The following is an 18,763-nucleotide window of genomic DNA, read 5'->3' as shown; positions in this document are numbered from 1 at the left end:
ACAGAAATCCATTGCCTCCCAGTAAGGGCATTACTGAATGAGTTGCATAAAGAGATTTTCTGAAAATACCACATGGGCACTGATTTATTGTCATAGTTAAAGGTGAATCACAATGTGCAGGCTTGTGAGAGCATATGGTAATGTCTTTGGGAGTATTTCCTTCAGTGCAGTGGATCCTTTAGCCAGTCCAGGGAAAATGTTAGACTTGCTAAGGGGTTGGTTTTGTATGGTGAGTGTGAGGATCCTGTATCTGACAGTGGCTGTTACCTGTTTGGAGGTAGTATTTCAGGTAATTTTTTGTTCTTTTAATTTTCTGCCCTGGAATTTGGTATGTGCATATCATTCTGATGTAGAAGATTACACAGAGTGTACAAAGGAGTACAGAAGGCTTGTGTGTAATGTACCTTATGCAACATGTACCGTACCTCCATCAAGATGCAAATGTGTTCAGACACCTGCACACAAAGGACATAACAAAACTCTTTATATTAGTCAGCTAGCTCTAGGAAGTCTTATTACAGTGTGGAAGATAATTTTTTTACAAAACTGTTTCAATAGTCAGTGTTCTTAAGGACACCTAAACCTTTTGTTAGTGTTGTATCTGTGGATAAAGAGACATTCATTTGGTTGAGCAGGAGGGGCTACATGTTGTAATCCTGGCAATGTCCTCTAGAGAAGTACAGCTCTCACCGTGCCAGATGATCCTTCAGGTATTTCCTGTGTTCTTGCTGGGGGCAGTCAGTAAGTGAATGGAAAGAAAGCTCAACATGATACAGTTTATGGCATGTTCTTATGGAAACTTTGGGATTTGACTTTTATAAGAAGCTATTAGAAGTTTCCAGAAAGTTTGTACTGTGGTGAGTCCTTATATCATTTGTTTAACCTCTATTTTATGTTATTACCATTTTTAGTTACTGGGAAGAATATACAGGAAAGTCAATTGCAGCCTGCTCTTCATCACTATCTGAAGCTAGAGGCTTGTACAGTAGTCATTTGACAAGACACCTCTGGATGCCATCTGATGCAATGCAGCTGCTCAAAGCAGAACCAGCTGGACTTGACTTTTGCAGGGTCAGGACCAGTTGTGTTCTGGGGATCTCAGAGGATGGGCATTCATATTCACTGGGGGTTTGGTCCAGGGTTTCACCACCTACGTAACTGTTGTATTTATATGTTTAATCAGTGTTTTCTGTATTGTAACTATGGGCTGTGGCTTTTCAGCCTGCCACTGTGCACCTTGAAGGCTGTCTTCTGTTCCCTCCTGTATAGGTAGAGGAAGACCATTAATGCCACAAGGAGATGTCTCTTTTCTTACAGGTGAACAAACCCACTAGTTCAGTCTCTCTTCCTGTGTCCTGTACAGCAGAGTTTTTGTCTCTTATCCATGTCCTAGATCTGGATTGACCCTGAAGTTTCAGTGATTAGCTTTATTTTCATCTGTATGGGCTGGTAATAAGCACTTGATCCAAGCAACAGATAAATTTAGTTTAGCAATTAGCTAAACTAATAGAAGTTACTCAGCTGGGCAGCTGCTAGGATAGACTTAATATGTTAATGATTTTTGCTGAGAAACTAAGGCTGGTATCACAGACAGGGGTGCCTACAAAGGCTGGAAAGGGACTTTATGCAAGAGCAAGTAGTGGTAGGGCAAGGGGGAATGTTTTTTAACTTTAAAAAGGTAGAATTAGATCGGATATTAGGAAGAAATTATTTACTGTGAGGATAGTGAGGCACCGGAACAAGTTGCACAGGGAAGTTATTGCTGCCATATCCTTTGGCAGGGGCTTGTAGCACTTGGACTTCTGGTCTGGTGGAGGATGTTGGGAGGCGGGTTGGAACTTCGGGGGGCACAGGGTGATCTTTAAGGTCTCTTGCAATCCAGACTATTCTCTGAGTCTGTGATTTGTTGCTTTCATCATGCTCTACTGTCCTTCAATTGATTACCTGTTAATCTACAGTCAGACTTCACAGTCTAAAGACATTAAAGCATTATAGTTACTATAGTGGAAAACCAGTGTGATTCTTTTAGATTACTGGGGTTTTTAATGCCTTTTTTAAAAATTATGTTTAAGAGACATTAAACCACCCAAAGAAATAAAATTGCTAGAAGGATAAGTAAATTCGTGGACAAAGTGACAGCCAAGTTAAAAGTTGCAAATGTAATCTTAAAATTTTACTAATGTGTATTTTGAAAAGGACAGTGCTTTCTAGCTAATGCCAAGGAATAGATTTGAATTTACTATGTAACTTAAAGGTGGTTTAAGCATCTGAAATGGAACAAGTTCCCTTTCATGTGTGAGCTAAACACATTTCTTGAAAGACCTATTGTCTTTTGGAGTCATTTGACCTCATCTGGCAATTTTTTCCTGTTTATTTAGAAAACATAGGCTACAATTGCCAGTTTTGTCATATGATGACTAACATCATCATAATATAATGGAATATTGTGTAAACAATTCAAAAACTTATACTTCAAAAGATGGAAGAAGGTGGTGAATTTGCTAAGAAAAAGGAGCTGTTTGAGGTAATATATGATCCAGTTTCATGTATAAGGTTATGAAATAGATTAATTTGATGAGAAGTTGAAGCTTAAAATCAATCTAGATGATTTCATGATGTTAGCTCTGCTGACATTTTAGATTATTTTATTTTTTCCTCAATTTTGCTTTCTTCTATATATGAATGGAACTGCTAGTTGTTTTGCTGAGGAGCTTGGACAATCAGATTTCATAATTTTTTTTCTGCTTGAGTCAGTCAGTATGTGATTCTGCTGTAAAAACTAAATCCAGTGTACACTTGATAATCGGCTTATTAGATGCTAGTTGTAACAGCTCACATTATTAATAAACTTTGCTCTTTTCAGTTGTTAGTCTCAATTTCTAACTCCTTTAGCTAGAGAAATCATGAGCCATCATGAGCTTTTGGAAACATAATGAAAGCTGAGCTTGATGGACACCTACTATTTACCTCTGTTGCTTAAGAGCTGGCATGAAAGCCTGTGCCAGTTTCCTCCTGCTTGTGTTCTGATGAAGCCATAGTTTGCAAGACCCTTAATCTGTCAGGAGTCTTTAAACAATCTGATAAAAACTGCGCAAGTAGTAGACTTGGGAAAAATATTTTAGTGAGGGCAGCAACTTTGGTATCTTGTAGGGAGTTAGCTTTCCAGCTTTACATGTATACATGCTTTTTTTGTTGTTTTTTTTTAACATGAATATAAAGGTTCCTATTTAGAATGGAAGGTGTGGAGAAATGTATATTAAACACACAATGCATAAAAACATATGCAAGGGCTACCCTTGCCCCTACAGCCCCCTTATGCAGAATTTGATGTGAGACCTTTTTGGGCAGTTTTGATGGGTCAGTATTGGGAACGCAGACATACCACTCGGACCACAGCTTGTCTTGAGACACATTCAGATGTTCTGTGCACGAGACTGTTTTGAAAGTAGAACAGCATGTGAGTGGGAGGACAGAAAAGTACCTCTACAGGGTGATCTGATACTTCCTATTCTGAGTAAGTACCTAGCCCTTCCTGTGTGTTAGCGTCTGGAGGATCAGATGGATGCCACAGCAGAGGGAATCTTGCTGCTGATAGATTTTCAGAACAAAAAGTATGAAAGGTCGAAGAATGAAAATAAAGTGAAGGATTTCAGTTTCGCGTCTAAGCATCCTAATCCTCCATCCTGAAATGGTTCAATATCTTGACTTTGATTAAATCCTTCCCTTAGATTTCTGTCTTGGGAATTTTTTAAAATTTTTTTTGTTTAATCCTTGGCCTGCACTGCTTTTGAAGTTTCAGCTGAGTTTTTGAAAACAAAGCTAGCAAATGGCTCTGTTTCAACAGTTTTTTTCATTGAAATATCACTTTGTCATCAGGGAGGAAACAGGAGACACCTATCTTGATTGGTAAAAACAACCCAAAGTGAATTTAAGGTTAAGAGTTTGCTTTTTGCATTGGGTAATCCTGAAATTAGCACTAGAGTAAGTAGTAACAGAACTCAAAGGCTTGTTGTTTGAGGGTTATTTCTGAAACATCAAACACAATAGATGTGAGACCCTATAGTCTGATAGTTCCTATTTAATTTTCTATAAGTATACATACCATATCTGTACTATCAGTATGTAGATAGTGCCTCCATATAGTGTGAAAACAAAATAAAGTGAAAACAAATATAGTGGGTAGAAACAGAGGAAAACCAGGAGCATATTCCTTCTTTGCTTTTGCCCTATCATAAGAGTGACAGTTGTGGTGGCTCTACTGGGATTTATTTTGCTTTAGGAGAATTTGGGATTTGGATTGGTTTAGTATGGAAAGATGTATTAGCACTAGATCTCCCATTGTTAAAAAGGGTTAGATGATGTGGTCAAAAGTTACTATATTTCATTATGTTCTAAATACCATACTGTTACTTAGAAGTCAAGCTTGTGATGAAGTATCAGAGAGTGAATTGTTTCTTACTGTATTTGATGCCATTGTAATGATCGAGCCAGCAGTCAAAATTGACTCTCACGTTGTGGAGACAAGTATTTTAAGCTGTGTGGCTTTCTAGTGTTTATGAATGCACAGTCATCTTTTTGATTTAAAAAAGAAAACTTTTGGGAGGCAATAAATGTTAACTGATTATTCTCCGACCACAGAAACCCATTCTGCAAAACAATTCTTTATAGCATGTAGATGTTCATGTAGACATTGAGGACAGTAGGTATTCTGTTGCCTGGTTACTTCACTGAGGTCCTAAGATATAAAAAGCTGGGACATCATACAGCTGGATAAAAAACATTTCTGTGTGGAAAAAGAGAGTTGTCTCTTCTTCTTGTTCTGTAAAGTGGGATAAATTAAATGAGTATGCAATACGAGAAAGGTGCCGTATGTATGAATTTTAATAAAGAAGCATTGTTTTCAGAGCTTTTGAATTCACAATACGGCAATAATATATCATCCCCCTCTGAATGAATTTCTTCAGTTTCCATAATGTATTGTTTTATGCTTCAGTGCAGATTCCTCATCTACACCTGCAATACCACTTTCATTTGAGGACAGCCTGCTGCAGGTAAAATACATGCAGACCTTTGTGTTGTAGGGTCCTTTGCAATGCTGTGTGTCACATTTCACAAACTTGGATTTCTGATATGTCAGCCATCTCAAAATACCTAGTATAGAGCATGTTCTTCTGGAGCTTAACAGATTCTTTTGCTTTGATACCCAGCAAATGTAGGCTGGCACTTGACTTTGGAATATCTTTGTATGAGACTTCATACAAAAGTTGACTTCACTTGCAGCTTTAACTTTTAGCAGAAAAGTAATTGTCAGCCTCCCATGATCTAAGTAATATCACTTAGTATTTTTTGCATGTTTGCAACCTTGGTGCTACTCTGTGTGTCTTTTCTTTTTTTTATTTTAGAGAGGACCACTCATCAGGAGCAGAGAGGGTACTGCAGAAAGGAGAAAAAATTCCAAAACTTGTCTTTTTCATACAGGCAGAGAGCTTGCCAAGTTTAGAAGTGTTGCCATTGCTTATGAAAAGGGCTTGAGCTAAAGAAGTATAGCCTGACCTCTGGACAGAATCTGTAGATAGTGAAAAAAGATCACTCTTTCCCTGAAAGCCAAAACCACAGGGGACTAAAAAGGAAATTTTACATAATTCTGGACCCATCAGTGTCAATTGTGTGTTTAAAGAAACAAACTACAGTTTTGAATTTCTTGCAACAAGTAGTCTTTGGAACTATTAAAAACAGCATTTCAGTGAAGTGTTTGTGGCTTTGCTGGAGGGCAGGTTAAGTACATGGTATAATTAGTTTAACTTCAGGGCAAAAGTTTAAAATTGTTTAAAATTTCAAGAAACTTGCAGAGTTAAAATATTTTGTGTGATGCAACTATTGGAGACTTTCTGATTTTCTATCTGATATTTCGAAGGAAAAGCTACCATGTGGGTACAAAGCGTCACTCACAGGTTAAGAATAGAAAGGATCAATTTTTACTTCATTTCTATGGTAACTGAAATGTGATCCAGTTCCACTGCATCTTGTGCACATTCAAAGCAAGCGTTCTGAGGTGGGTCTTCAGGCTACTTCCATTCTTCTCAAGACGTTTAACACACAAGCCTTCTTCTGCTTCAGTTTCAAGATCAGTTTTTCTTCAATTCTGTAAAGATTGCCCATTATGTACTTCACAATCCAAATTCTTCAGCTTTTTGTCAAGGGAGCAAACTGAGGAAAGCCATTAAATGATGGCACTTCATATTCCACTTCCAGGATCCTCTCACAGGTCTTTTCCTCTCATCTCACCATTGTTATGTTTCTTGTCTCCCCTTGCCCTCCTAGTAAAAGGGGAAGTACTTTGGCACAAGGTAAAGGGGAAAGAACACTTTAATAGATTTTAAACTTTTTTTGTCCATTGATACCAAAAGTTATAGTAACTTGACCTAAACTGCCAAGAAAGATAAGAGTCAAGTTAACTAAGCATAATATGAACCTACTTCTATTTCCCTCCTGCTAGGAAAAAATCCACAAGGAACTCAAATAGAGTAGGCAGGACTCATCATATTAGGTGTCCTGGTTTGGAATAATTTAGGGGAGAACCTCTAAAAGGAGTCCCCTAAAAACAAACCTCCACCACCGCTTCCCCCCTCCCCAGCCCTGGGTTCGGGAAGGAAAACACCTTGGAGGAAAAGTGGAAAAAACCGGTTTATTGACAAATGAAAAAAAATCACTTCCCAACACCAAGGAAAAGGGAAAAAACAGTTTCTGTGAGGGGGAGGGTGCAGAGCTTCTTCCGTGGGCCCTGGAGATTCTCCGACTTCTCAGGTCAGGTCCAGAGCCGGTCCAAAATCTTGGTGGCGGGGGTGGGGGGGGAAGGGAGAAGAAAAGGAAGGAAATAAAAAAAACCAAACAGAAGCGGCGAAAGCCAGCGGCAGGAGCAGGCAGGCAGAGAGAGAGAGAGAGAAGCAGCAGCAGCAAGCGCGCAGCCAAGCCAGAGAGAGCAGCCAGCAGCGAAAGCAGCTGGCCCCGCCAGAGAGGGAGGGGGCAGCTGCCAGACACAACAGTGTAGTCCAAGATATGAGATAGGGGACAGCGTCAACCCAGAACATCAGGCTGACATGGTTGGGACATATATTAGTTTTGTCAGAAGCATCTTGAAGACAAAGCTTTAGGTGGTGCTCAAGGGTGTGTGTATTTGAAGTTCTTTGCGCTAGTGTCAAATATTTATTTGTTTAATAGATGACCTTTAATCACACTTCATTGCTACTTATTACTAGATTAGTGGTGTGTAAATTATTCTGAGGGTAATTTTTTATGGTATGATATCAAGCAGTTTGAGGTATGGGTGAAGCCTAGTGGGGTTAAATTTTGCTGAGCCTGTCAGCATTTTTTATTTCCTTTAAACACAAGGTATATTAAATGTCTTCCCCTCCTCATGGTAATTAACTCAGCTGATCAGCCGCAGCTTCTGTGGCCCTAGAGAAGACAGGGGCCACTTCCCAAGCACACTACTTTTAACTCCCAGAACGCAGAATCAGTCCTTCAGCACAAGAAGTCGGTCACACAAGAAAGGCTTGTGAGAGAGAGAGAGAGCTGCACAAGAGAGCTGCACAAGGATGGAACATGGAAAGCCACAGATGGTAGATGGAAATGAGCATAGCTACATTTAATTTCTTTCTAAGTAGGAGGTGAAGGTACTGCTTTTCAGCTTTCAAATTCAGTTTACTGAAAAAATCAGTCTTGTGTTAATTCTTACAGTGTATAAAACCTTGTTATGCATGTATTCTTACAGATACAAGACCTCAGAAAATACAACTTCAAAATGAAATTCTGGCAAAGCTAGTATTTATGGTGTCCTCTGTTAAAGCTTTGTAACCTGTCCAGGCATGTTCCCCCACTGCTTTCTCTTGTGTTCCATTCCTTTAAAGAGGTGATTTTTTAAGGTGCTCTGCATGTCCCTTGACACATTCTAATTGGTTGTTTTGGTTCTGGCTGAGACCATGTCTACAGGAACAGCACATTCTAGTAAGTTCAGCTGTGTAGGATAGCAGAATAGTTGATGTTGGGGAGTCATGATGTGCATTAGACGTCTTGTGATCTACTCCAGCCTGGCTCACCTGGTTCATTGGCCTCAATGTCTGTTAGCAATGAGGGAGTATCAGTTAGTCTTCCAGTTCAGCTTAATCTTAAAAAAACTCTAATTTGTGCACTCCAAGGTTAGCTAGTCTGAAATTAAAATTGAATCATGATATGTGAGAACTGGTGAAGTTGCTTCAAAAGCATTCTCAGATCCAAGCTAAAACAGTAATGGAAATGCAAGCTGGGTACTCCTGCAGAAAAAAAAGGTCAATAATTTTTTTATTTGCTTTCACAGTGAACTGTTTTGTGGCACTGCATTTAAATACTGTTCCATAGCTTCATGGAGCCCACATGTCAGGGGTTAATAGGCTGATGGCCTCTGATAAGGAACTCACTTTAGATAAAAGATGGTTTGCTGGCAGCGCAGTTTAACTAATGGTTACTGGTTGACTAGCAGATGATTAGTGAAGAATCGTTTACAGTCATTCATGAGATCAGCACTTTGTTACTTGGATGCCAGTTATCTTAGCAACAAGTTAAGGAGTAACATAAGTTACTTAGCACAAAAAAAGAGGTTAAATTGTCTTAAAAGCTCATAAACAGGATAAAAAAAATATAAAATGTTTGAGTGTGTCTACATATTCTCTGCATCACTCTGTTAAAATGAAAAAATTACGGATGTGTTGTTTGGATACATAAATTTGGCTGCTATTTTTTTTAAAAAGAGGGAGAGGGACAACTGCTACAGACATGAAACGATTTTAAGTGGTTGTATTAGAGTAGTGTATTTTCATATAGCTGTCTAGATTATCTTTCTATGTCAACATCACATCCTGTTAGAGTACGGGATGTGTAAATATAACTTATATATATCTGGAATACTTTGATTGATTTTGTAAAATTCTTTGAAATTAGAGAATTCACTAGTAGTTTTAGCATAGATTGTATTTAGCTGTTTTTACAGAATTTTATGTGTTCCTCCTCATCCCAGATATTCATAACATGCAAGAAGGTGCTGAAACCTGCTGAAATCTGTTAAAGGGAAAAGGTGCAGGACAGGATTAAATGTTTTTTGTATTTGCTGGCTAAACCCTATGTTGTATTCTCGTAGCTGTGGGCTCTGATTCATAAAGATTTCATCTGTAGCTATTGAAATACTAGCTAGTCTAGTCAAGGCATGTACCTTTGTGCCTTGAGTCTGTGTGGTGTACAGTCTCATAGCCAATTAGAAATTGAGGCCATTAAAAACAAGACTGAGTGAACTTTCAGGTAACGGGAAGGTTTCACTTGAGCTCAAGTAATTCTTTAGCTGTTAAACTCTACTTTGTACAATATGCCTTAAACTGAGATACTGGAACTGTTTCTCATGGCTTTTTTTTTTTTTTTTCCCCTGTTTTTCCAAAGGCAGGCATTTTTCAGAATATGGGCATATGATTCACTACACACTGCATGAATTGCTCTGTGTCAGCTCCTGGCTCTGGCCTAAGAAGTGAGGATAGGGTTTTCTTATTTTTCTGCTTTAGATGCAATGCTTAGCTGGAGGCAGGCAACCAAAGCAGCTTTAATTAGGGAAATTCTTTACTGCCTCTAATTTTTTTATATGTGTGTTATTATATCACTGAAAAATGAAGCTGTGACTCTGAAAACTGGAAAGCAGAGGTTAAGCAATTCTTGTCTTCTGTCACACAGTGTAGGAATCAGAAAAGTCCCTGAGCTGGCATTTTGCCTTACTACTGCACTGCACCCCTTCAGCTCACAGTTGAGAATCATGCAGACTGAAAGTTATCTTGAGTGTACAGGTGCAGAGTTCAATAAAGATATGTCTGTGACTAACCCTGATCAAACTCAAAGCACTGTTCTGGACATTGCCATGAAGTATATTACAAACAGTGACATCAGGGCATGCAACTAAGAAATTCGATCAGTTGTGGCTTTGCTGAGTACTCTAACACACTTTGATCGTTAATTCTTGTTTTGAATAACTGAATTTTGATCTGATGATTTGAATACAAATATAAGCAGAAGTTACTGTATGAAACATTGCAAGGACCAGTTAATAAATGCAGAATTTACAAATTTTTTATTTACAAATGTTTTATTGGCCTAAATGTTAGGAGTGGTATCTGTGCTTGTCTGGTACACATCCTCCAAGTAGAAAGGACAGTGAATACTAGTGTCTTGGTTAATGTCAGAATTTGGTCTCAGTTTTTTTACTCTGTTGAAATATCTTAGAGTGCATGCAATATCCTTCCTATAGATGGATAACTTGTACATTTATGATACATACTGGTTTTGCCTTTTCAGTGAATCTCAGATTATTTTTTTTTTACCCCTCCTTTCAGAAAAGACGACGGCGGATTGATCGAAGCATGATTGGGGAGCCGACGAACTTTGTTCACACAGCTCATGTAGGATCTGGAGACCTGTTCGGTGGAATGGATTCAGTAAGCATGAGTGGATGCACATCAGTTCATATTAGACAGAATACAGGAAAACTATTTGTATGTTTTAGCTGAAGCTATGAGTCTTTCAGCTCATAAAAAAAATCTGTGTAACTGAAGTATAACCTGATAGCATTTTAATTCCAAGTCCTTAGAACTTGCGTTCAAGAATACTGAATATGATTTTTTCAATTCCTATGTTTATTGATAATGCATTTTAGATGCTGTATAAAGGATATAAAATACTTTCTAAAGCAAAAATTCACTCTGATTATACATATGAACCAAAATAGATGTATACTTGAAAATATACTCAGGTATTATATAGAAAAATCTAAGTGTCTTAGAGTTGACTATGTTTCTTACCTTAAATGCCTCAAGTTGTTTTAAATATAGTTCATGTAAAACTAACTTACCTCAGTTTATGGTGCACACAAATTTACAGTTTGGGTGTTCTTGCTGAGCTTTTTCTATATTCTGTAGCCCTGTTTGCAGTGTGAATTATTTCCAGAGCAAACAGTGTCACAGGTAAGATTTTGTAGCTTCCTGTAGAAGATAGGCACAATAAATATTTTTAGCTCTCTGAAAGTGAAAAAACAGAAGGTAAGATAGATAAGGAAAATGAGCTTATGGAAATGGATGTATCTTGTACCGCTTCAAATTTCTGTGAAATGCCAATCTGTTTCTAAAGTCAGTAATATAAAGTATTGGTTGTATGTAGATGAAAAATGCTTCTTGATTTCATTAGTCATCTTCAAAGGAAAAAATTTCGAGATGATAAACACTTACTGGCATAGAGGAAAAATCTCTGTCAGAGGTGTCAGAATAGAAAGCAGAGCTAAAAAAGACAGTTTTAATGTAGGCAAAGGAGGGCAGTTTTAGTTTCAACTAGTTTAAGTTGAAAGTTTAGTTTGAGATCAGACAAAAACTTTTGTAACTCAGCATGTAATGAGGAAGGGCAAAGCTAGAAAATTCAACATAAAAAAATTCACTATATTTTCCCAGAAACAACATAGTGGATTGGAAAGGATTTCTAGTAAAACCTCTCTAAGCAAGTTAAACAGCCAAATGCAGATTCCACTTGATAAAATTTAGTTGAATCCAGTTCCTTATTTAATGTAATATATTACATAATATTTAAAGCCAATATAAATTGAAATAATAAACAGATAACAATGTGAGCAGCTTGTTTGATTACTTTTTTAAGCATGGCTTTTGCATTTTCAATATTTGTTGTTTCTCCTGAGGGAACCTTCCTCATTCCCACAGCTGAGATGCCTTATTTGAGGTTTGTGTAGATGGCCTGAAGCTTTATTTTTTTCACTATTTGCCCTCACCTTCGTCTTGCATAATACGCAGTTTATCTCCAGATAGTAGGTAATTATTATTGTCTCTCTACATAAACTTTTTCATTTTGAATACTCCTAAGCAGCTCTTTCTCTCTTTTTTTTTCTTTTTTTACATTTGCATAATATGCTGCATCAGTGACCAGAGAGATTTTTCTGATCCTAGATGGAAAGTATCTGTATGTGAAAAATAATCATTCCCACTCCCCTTGCTTTAGAAGCTCAAATCTCTACTTTCTCACACTGCATATTTTCTGCCTCTTCTGTGATGGTCTCCATACTCATTCTTCACAGTGTAAATTCCAAGATTACAGCATTAAGTTTCACATGTTCTTCTGCTGCATAATTTACTTTATAGTATGGACATTGTATTCCTTCAGGAACCTCTTTGTGCCTTCTTTTTCTAAATAGCTTAGGTGAATATCTGCAATTTAATTACTGTTTTCCCATTTAAATTTGATTCTTTCTTCACTTTCTGTCTGCCCTGTGCCTTTTTTCATCAGCATTATTTTTTGTTATACATCTTTACGATTCTGACAGAATAGTTTTCTGACTATTCAGAATATTTCTGAAATATATTTGGGTTTTGTTTGCCTTCTCTGTAGAGTGCCTTGCTCCTTTGTCAGAGGTGTACTTAAACAGTAGGAGCTCTCTGTGCACTGTTTCTTGTTCATTCCTGTCCTTTTTTTCCCTATTTTGCTTTCACAGTCTGTGGTGAAATCTCTTTCTTCTGCTGCCTCGTATTCTTCAATTCAGACTTTGATTTCATTTATTTCATGTAGTTTTCATTATTTTCTTTCTCAGGGTCCATCTGTGCTGTTTCCTAATTCTGAAAGGGAGGGAAAGAAAAGGAAAGAAGGAAATCTAATGAGATACATAAGCAGCACAATAGTTGCATGATCCTTAATGGTTATGATCCTCTTTCCTTTCCAAAAACTTTAAAATCATTAATTCCCATCTAAATTAGACATAAGAGAGGACAGCCTTGACATATCATCAAAGAAAGGCAATGACATCTTTGGGAAAGAAAAAAACAAAAATTGTGTTTCACAGTGCTTGTTCTTGTTGCTCAAACAGCCTCAAAAGGAGGGTGCTTCAAAAAGAATGCCACCATATGAACCTACAAATGTTCAGCCTTTTTTGCTCAGCAGTTTAATTGTTGTATGTCTTCTACAAAAGTTTTCGTATACAAAATAGCTACTGAACTGTTAGTGCAGACTAGTTTCATTTGTTGCATTCTCTGTTCTGAGGGCAGCAGTCTGCATTTAAGACTGATACTGCCTTATCCATTAACTGGTGTGACTAAGGAACCAGAGAAATTAGTCTAACTTTTAGAAATACTCATAAAAGCTTACACTTTAGCCTTGCAATTTGTGTTGATTTGCTGCTCTCCAGAATTTTCAAGTCTTTAAAGCAAGTTGTTAGGCAGAAAGCTGATGTGGCCTAGAGATTTTTGTAGTTCATTTTTGCTGAAGTCAGAGTTCATTCAGATAAAATTAAGAGCATCCTATATTCACTCGCGTGAATACATTTACATGTATATTAATGAATACATTTACGTATATATTATTTTCTGAGGAAAAAAACTAAATTCAAACTTCATTTTTTTCCATGGGCAGCAAAAGATGCTTGGGGAAGAAGATGAGCAGCTTGGTAAAATGTGGAAGTTCTTAAATACATCCCCATGCACTTCAACACACTCTTTTATTGAGTTTGTAGTCTTTGATGTCAGAGCACTAGAAAATTGGCTCTGAACACTTTTCCCTGAAGAAAAATAAGATGGTAATACTGCTTTGCTGTGGCTGTATCACTTATTTTAGCAAAAGGCCGAAGTATAAAATGGTTTTACATTGCACTGCTTAAATGCATATAAACAATCTTTTGCATAGCCTTGCAATATGCCATATTGTTGAAGATAAAGATAAAAAATCAGGTTCTTTTGTCACATAGGTTTGAAAAACTGCATGGAAGAATGAGTTTGCTGATGCATTCCATACATGTGCATGTGTTTTGCTTGCTGTGGAAAAAAGAAATTATTTCTTTTGTCTTTGTAGACAGGGAATATTGTGCAAGCTGCTTGGAAGTATTTCTCCTGTGCTGTTTTAATACAGCTTTCCAGTGATGCTTTTAAATCTCTGTAAAGGAGGAGCATAGATGAAATAATTGGAAGTGGTGCCCTGCAGGCATAGCCTTGAGTGAATGTTATTTTTCACTCTTTGTGTAGTTGCTATGTGTGCTCTGGGATGCAGAGGAAAAAAGGGCCAAACCTTTAAGATTCGAGTTGTCTTCATGCAGGCACTTGGACATGATTATTTTGACTCATGCAAGCAGGCAGGAAAGAACTGTGAATTCCTTTTTTGTTTGGTGATAGAGGCAGTGAAAATCATAGCAAGGTGTGCATGTCTTGAAACATGGGGCATGAAGGGTTTGTCCCCTTGTATTTATATGCATCAGGCTAAAAATACCTTCAAATCAGGGAAGTTCACATTGAGTGTAGATTAAAAAGCAAATGCCCTCCATTTAAACGAACAGTATCAATTCAGGGAAGCACTGTATGTCATCACATAAGTAGATAAATCAAAAATGTTCCACAAACCACAAAGTCCTTTTTGACTTAGAAAATCCTAGTTTAGCCCTGTTTTAACGATCTGAATTAGCCATACAGATATTTGCAAGTTGACTATTAAACTTTTAACATAATGATGTTAACTTAATGATGAACTTACAGTTCATTACACTTGCTGGTGAACGTTTTCCATGTAACAAGATAAATTTTAGTTTTTCAGGTGGAGTCAATGTCAGTAAGAGATTATTTTTTTTATTTTTTGATCAAGTGGGTCAGTGGAACCATGAATCAGCCAGTTTTCTTTGGGAGAGAGGAAAAACTTGCCTCAGCACCACTTCTTTCATCTCCTCTGCTGAGCTACACGCTGAAGTTAAAATTTCAGCAAGCCTTGGATGCATGTGTCCTTGTGCAAAAATAATGTAGCTTTACTGGTAATAAAGGAACACTTGGAAACTAAATCTAGAGAAAAAATAAAATGAGAAGCAAGAAGATGCTACAGCTCATTGTCTTTCTTCTTTCCTCTACCCTACTTTTCCCTTCTATCTCCAGGTCAGCTCAATTCAGAATCAGATGCAATCCAAGGGCGGCTATGGAGGTGGCATATCTGCAAATGTTCAAATGCAACTCGTAGATACAAAGGCAGGATAACCTTGGGGATAACTTTCCTGTGAGTATTTTTTTCTGCTTTTTAGGCACTGTTAGAGCAGTATGAAAAACAATCACACTACTCCATAATTATCACCCTATAAAAACCTCTGTGTTTATGATGGCCAATTGTAAAATCCATTTCTGAGTAAAAATTTAGATATCTTTTAAGAATTTAATTTTTCATGGAATGAACAGCACATTGTTGTGACTGTATCAGTCTGACCTTAAGCATTTTTTAACCAAAGATGATACTGTAGGCTAATCTTCGCAGGTGAAGTTGTAGAACAGATCTCATAAGAAGTTCGTGGTGTGATTTATGGTACCATTTTTGCCGTGGTTCCTAAGATGTATGGTGTTAAGTCAATATACAGCAGTATTACAGTTGGAAAATGGTCACTCAGAATGCTCAAAACCTGGTTTAATGTGTGTTTTCTGTCTTTTAGGTTTATGTGAGTTCCTGTATCTTCTTTCCTGTGTCCTCCCTTTTGCCTTGGTGACTGCTTTCTGTGCTCATGACAAGAGAAGTGATGGCTTATTGTTCACCCTTTGCGATTAGTCCAGTGAAAAGTTGCTGTTTTGCTCTGATGATGCCGTTTATCAGATTGGTCCGACTGTGCCTTTCAGTGGCATGCACGCATTGGCCTCTATCAGTATCATGGCCGTAGAGTTTAGGATTGGTTGTTCCTTTTTAGTTGTTTTAAGGCAAATTAAAGCACCGACCTTAGCTTTCCTCATTCCTCAGAAATACTAATGCAATTCTGTTGCTTTTTAGTCTTTTAATCTTTTCTCAAGTAATTCAGAAAAGAATGAGTTTCCGCTAATGTCTTTAATTACCTAATGTTCACCCCATTTTTGAAAGGTCTGAGACCTGCAAGCACAAATAATTATTTCATACAAAATCAACTGAGTAGATGATCGCATGCTTTGTGAGGTTGCTTTTTATGGTGGCCTGCTTGGTGCTAAAAGAAAAAAAAAATTGCTTACTGCAGATGTGAAAATTTTTGCTGTGGCACCAAGTCATGCCTGTTTTTGAAAAAGAACTTGTAACTTAGCTGCTTCAGAGTTATGTCTTTATTTTAGTTTTTATCCAATTGGTCTTGAAATAATAAAGAGAGAGCTTGCATTCATGAAGCATTTGTTGTAAATGTTCAGTATATTTATTTTGAAAGAGCTGACCTTGAGACTGAAACCAGTGTAGTACCGTACCTAAGTGTTGTGGAATTGCTTTAGTCTATTTAAACAGAAGAGCAACATATTTGGCTGCTGCTTTTTCTTCATACCATTTTTCCTAATTTACATCTGTACAGTCATTTCCAGTAGCAGCATGTCAGACTGCCTGCAATATTGGCTGAAAAGTATAGTAGAACTTTCTAAGTAGTTGGCAGTTTCTCTGTACTAAATATTTAGGGGCCATGGAAGTTGCTAAGAGCAACATACTAATCTGGCAGAACAGGTGCCAATGAAAACAGCATACAGGGTGACTTTTTACTAAGTCAGTAAAATGCCTTTTGCTCAGGTTCCAAAGTATGTTTCTTTCACATGTTGTGAAACTGCATTTTAAAATTGCACAGTTTTCAGATTATCTCTATAAATGGTCCATTTTTTCTTACTGGTGGTTTTAGAGAAGTCAGTTACATGAGGCCTGGTTACATTAAATGTTTATGTGGGAAAAAACCCCAAACCATTCAAACAAATAAGGCATAACTGAGCCTAATCAAATCCATTTTTATATGCAAGTATGCATGTAGACTGTTGCTGTCAATGATTCTTTATTCTATTTCTTTTCTTTCCCTGATTTCACATTGCAGCAGCTGTCTGGTTGATTTAAATATGAGAACCTACCTAATCTTCTCTCTCTGTTTGTAAGCAACATGTAAAATACACAGCCATGCCTTCTCTAGGTTGTATTTCAGTGGTAGGTGTTGCTTATCTGGTTGAATAGCTCAAATTAGGTTGGTTAGTATTCAGTGATAAAGATACTGATTCCTGATGGGGTGTTCAGTTGTCTGGATGCATAAACACATGGCGGTGCAGTGATACATATTTTTTTTTAGGGGTTAGCATTTCCAATGCCACTTTAACAATGACTCTTAAATATACTACAAAACTATTACAAAATTATTTGATCTTTGTTATTGGTAATAGCAGCTTAAATTTGCTTGCCAAACCTATCTTGCACTTGCCAAAATGTTTTCAGCTCAATAGCCAGAAAAAAAATTGACGTATTTTTATAGCAGACATACTTTTTTTGTACATTGTGTTCATTCTTGAATAAAGTCAGTTCAGTGTTGGCTTGTAGATATTAAAAAGAAAGTATTGACTTTGATTCAATAAATGTTTTCTTTCAGTTTGTGGCCTACACTTTTTCCTTTCAATAAATTGTATTTGCCTTAGAAAAACACTTGCATCTTACAGACAGATTTGTGGTGAAAAGAGTAACCTATTAGTGTCAATAAATAATTTGCAGGCTTGAGTTTTTTTCATGTCACATGACCCTTTTGTTGCCAAATGGATTAAACCATAATTTCATCACTATTATTGTTGCATTGATTTAACATAGCTGACAGGGGCTTCTGCAAGGAAGGGAGAGTGTCTTAAAAACACTTTGGAAATCTTTCCTTTTGACTGCAACTCATATGTGTGCTATTTTCCTGATTGTGCTGCAGATTACTGTGGTGATCAGAAAAAGACTTGTCTCCATAATATGCATTAAAATCACCTGCAAGGCATAATATTGCCTACTCTCTGTTTGGGTCAGTTAATTTTTGTATTTGACACTCGTAACATTTATTCCTTAAGCACTAACTTACTACTTTAAATTTCATGCCAAATTCTTCTAAAGACTGATGATGAATTCTTTAGCTCATGCCAAGTCCATTAAATTGCCAGTTGACAAAAAAAAAGGTGACTAGAGGGAAGTAAGGTTCTAAAGGAAAATAAGAATGGAGATAAATCCAGGAGATATCAACTAAAGGGTTCTTTTTTTTAAAATGCTGAGGTCATAGATTAAAACTGTCTACAAAGGTGTATCTTGAAGACCAGATGTTCCACTTGATGCACTTAAATGCGTATATAATGATGATGTTGCACTTATAAGTGCATATTCAGTGAATGACATTAAATCTAACTGAAAATTCTTTGCTGATTCTGCCGGTGATTAGTAGGATTACTTTAAAGGCATGTCAATGAAACTGATTTGGACTAGTCACGTCTACTTACCCTGACAGTTCATGCTAGCCCTGACACTGATTCAGCAGCTAACTGTTGGATACTGGCCTATTGTAAAGGTTGGGGTTGTATGGCCAAATTGGTTAGTTTCAACCTGGATCAATTTCCTAATGCTTGTTCTGAGTAAGCATGGAAGTGAGTGTCATGGGATCAGAGATAATCTGTGACAGGTAACATTGATATCTTAACCTGGCTGTGGAAAAGCATCAAGCTTTTTATGAATTTAAAAAAAAAAAAACAAAAAACAAAAAACAAAAAAAAAAAAAAAAAAAAAAAAAAAAAAAAAAAAAAAAAACCACAGAAAACAACAGGAAACAAACAAGAAACTAAAGGAAAAATAGAACCAAAACAAACATCTCCAGGAAAACCACAAACAGACAAAAAACCCAAACAAAACCAAAATGAAAACCAGCCCAAAACAGAACATTCAGCCTTTGCAGCTGTGAATAGATCTACTGGAAAGACTAATTCCAGAT

The 18,763-nt window shown here is 37.0% G+C and overlaps 1 protein-coding gene across 6 annotated transcripts in view; it reads left to right on the top strand.

Moving 5' to 3' along the window:
• The window catches only part of CDC42SE2 (CDC42 small effector 2), an 80,774-nt gene extending 63,368 nt beyond the window's left edge, over window positions 1–17,406 (top strand). For all 6 annotated transcript variants that reach the window (XM_066339305.1, XM_066339306.1, XM_066339302.1 and 3 more), the window contains 3 exons: window positions 10,401–10,502; window positions 14,961–15,078; window positions 15,503–17,406. In XM_066339305.1, coding sequence (XP_066195402.1) covers window positions 10,401–10,502; window positions 14,961–15,059 — 201 coding nt within the window. In that variant the 3' untranslated portion in view covers window positions 15,060–15,078; window positions 15,503–17,406. The remainder of the gene's footprint in view (window positions 1–10,400; window positions 10,503–14,960; window positions 15,079–15,502) is intronic.
• Window positions 17,407–18,763: the final 1,357 nt, after the last annotated feature.

Source organism: Sylvia atricapilla, chromosome Z, assembly GCF_009819655.1.
Source record: "Sylvia atricapilla isolate bSylAtr1 chromosome Z, bSylAtr1.pri, whole genome shotgun sequence".
Lineage (NCBI taxonomy): Eukaryota > Metazoa > Chordata > Aves > Passeriformes > Sylviidae > Sylvia > Sylvia atricapilla.
This window is presented reverse-complemented; position numbering and strand designations above follow the sequence as displayed.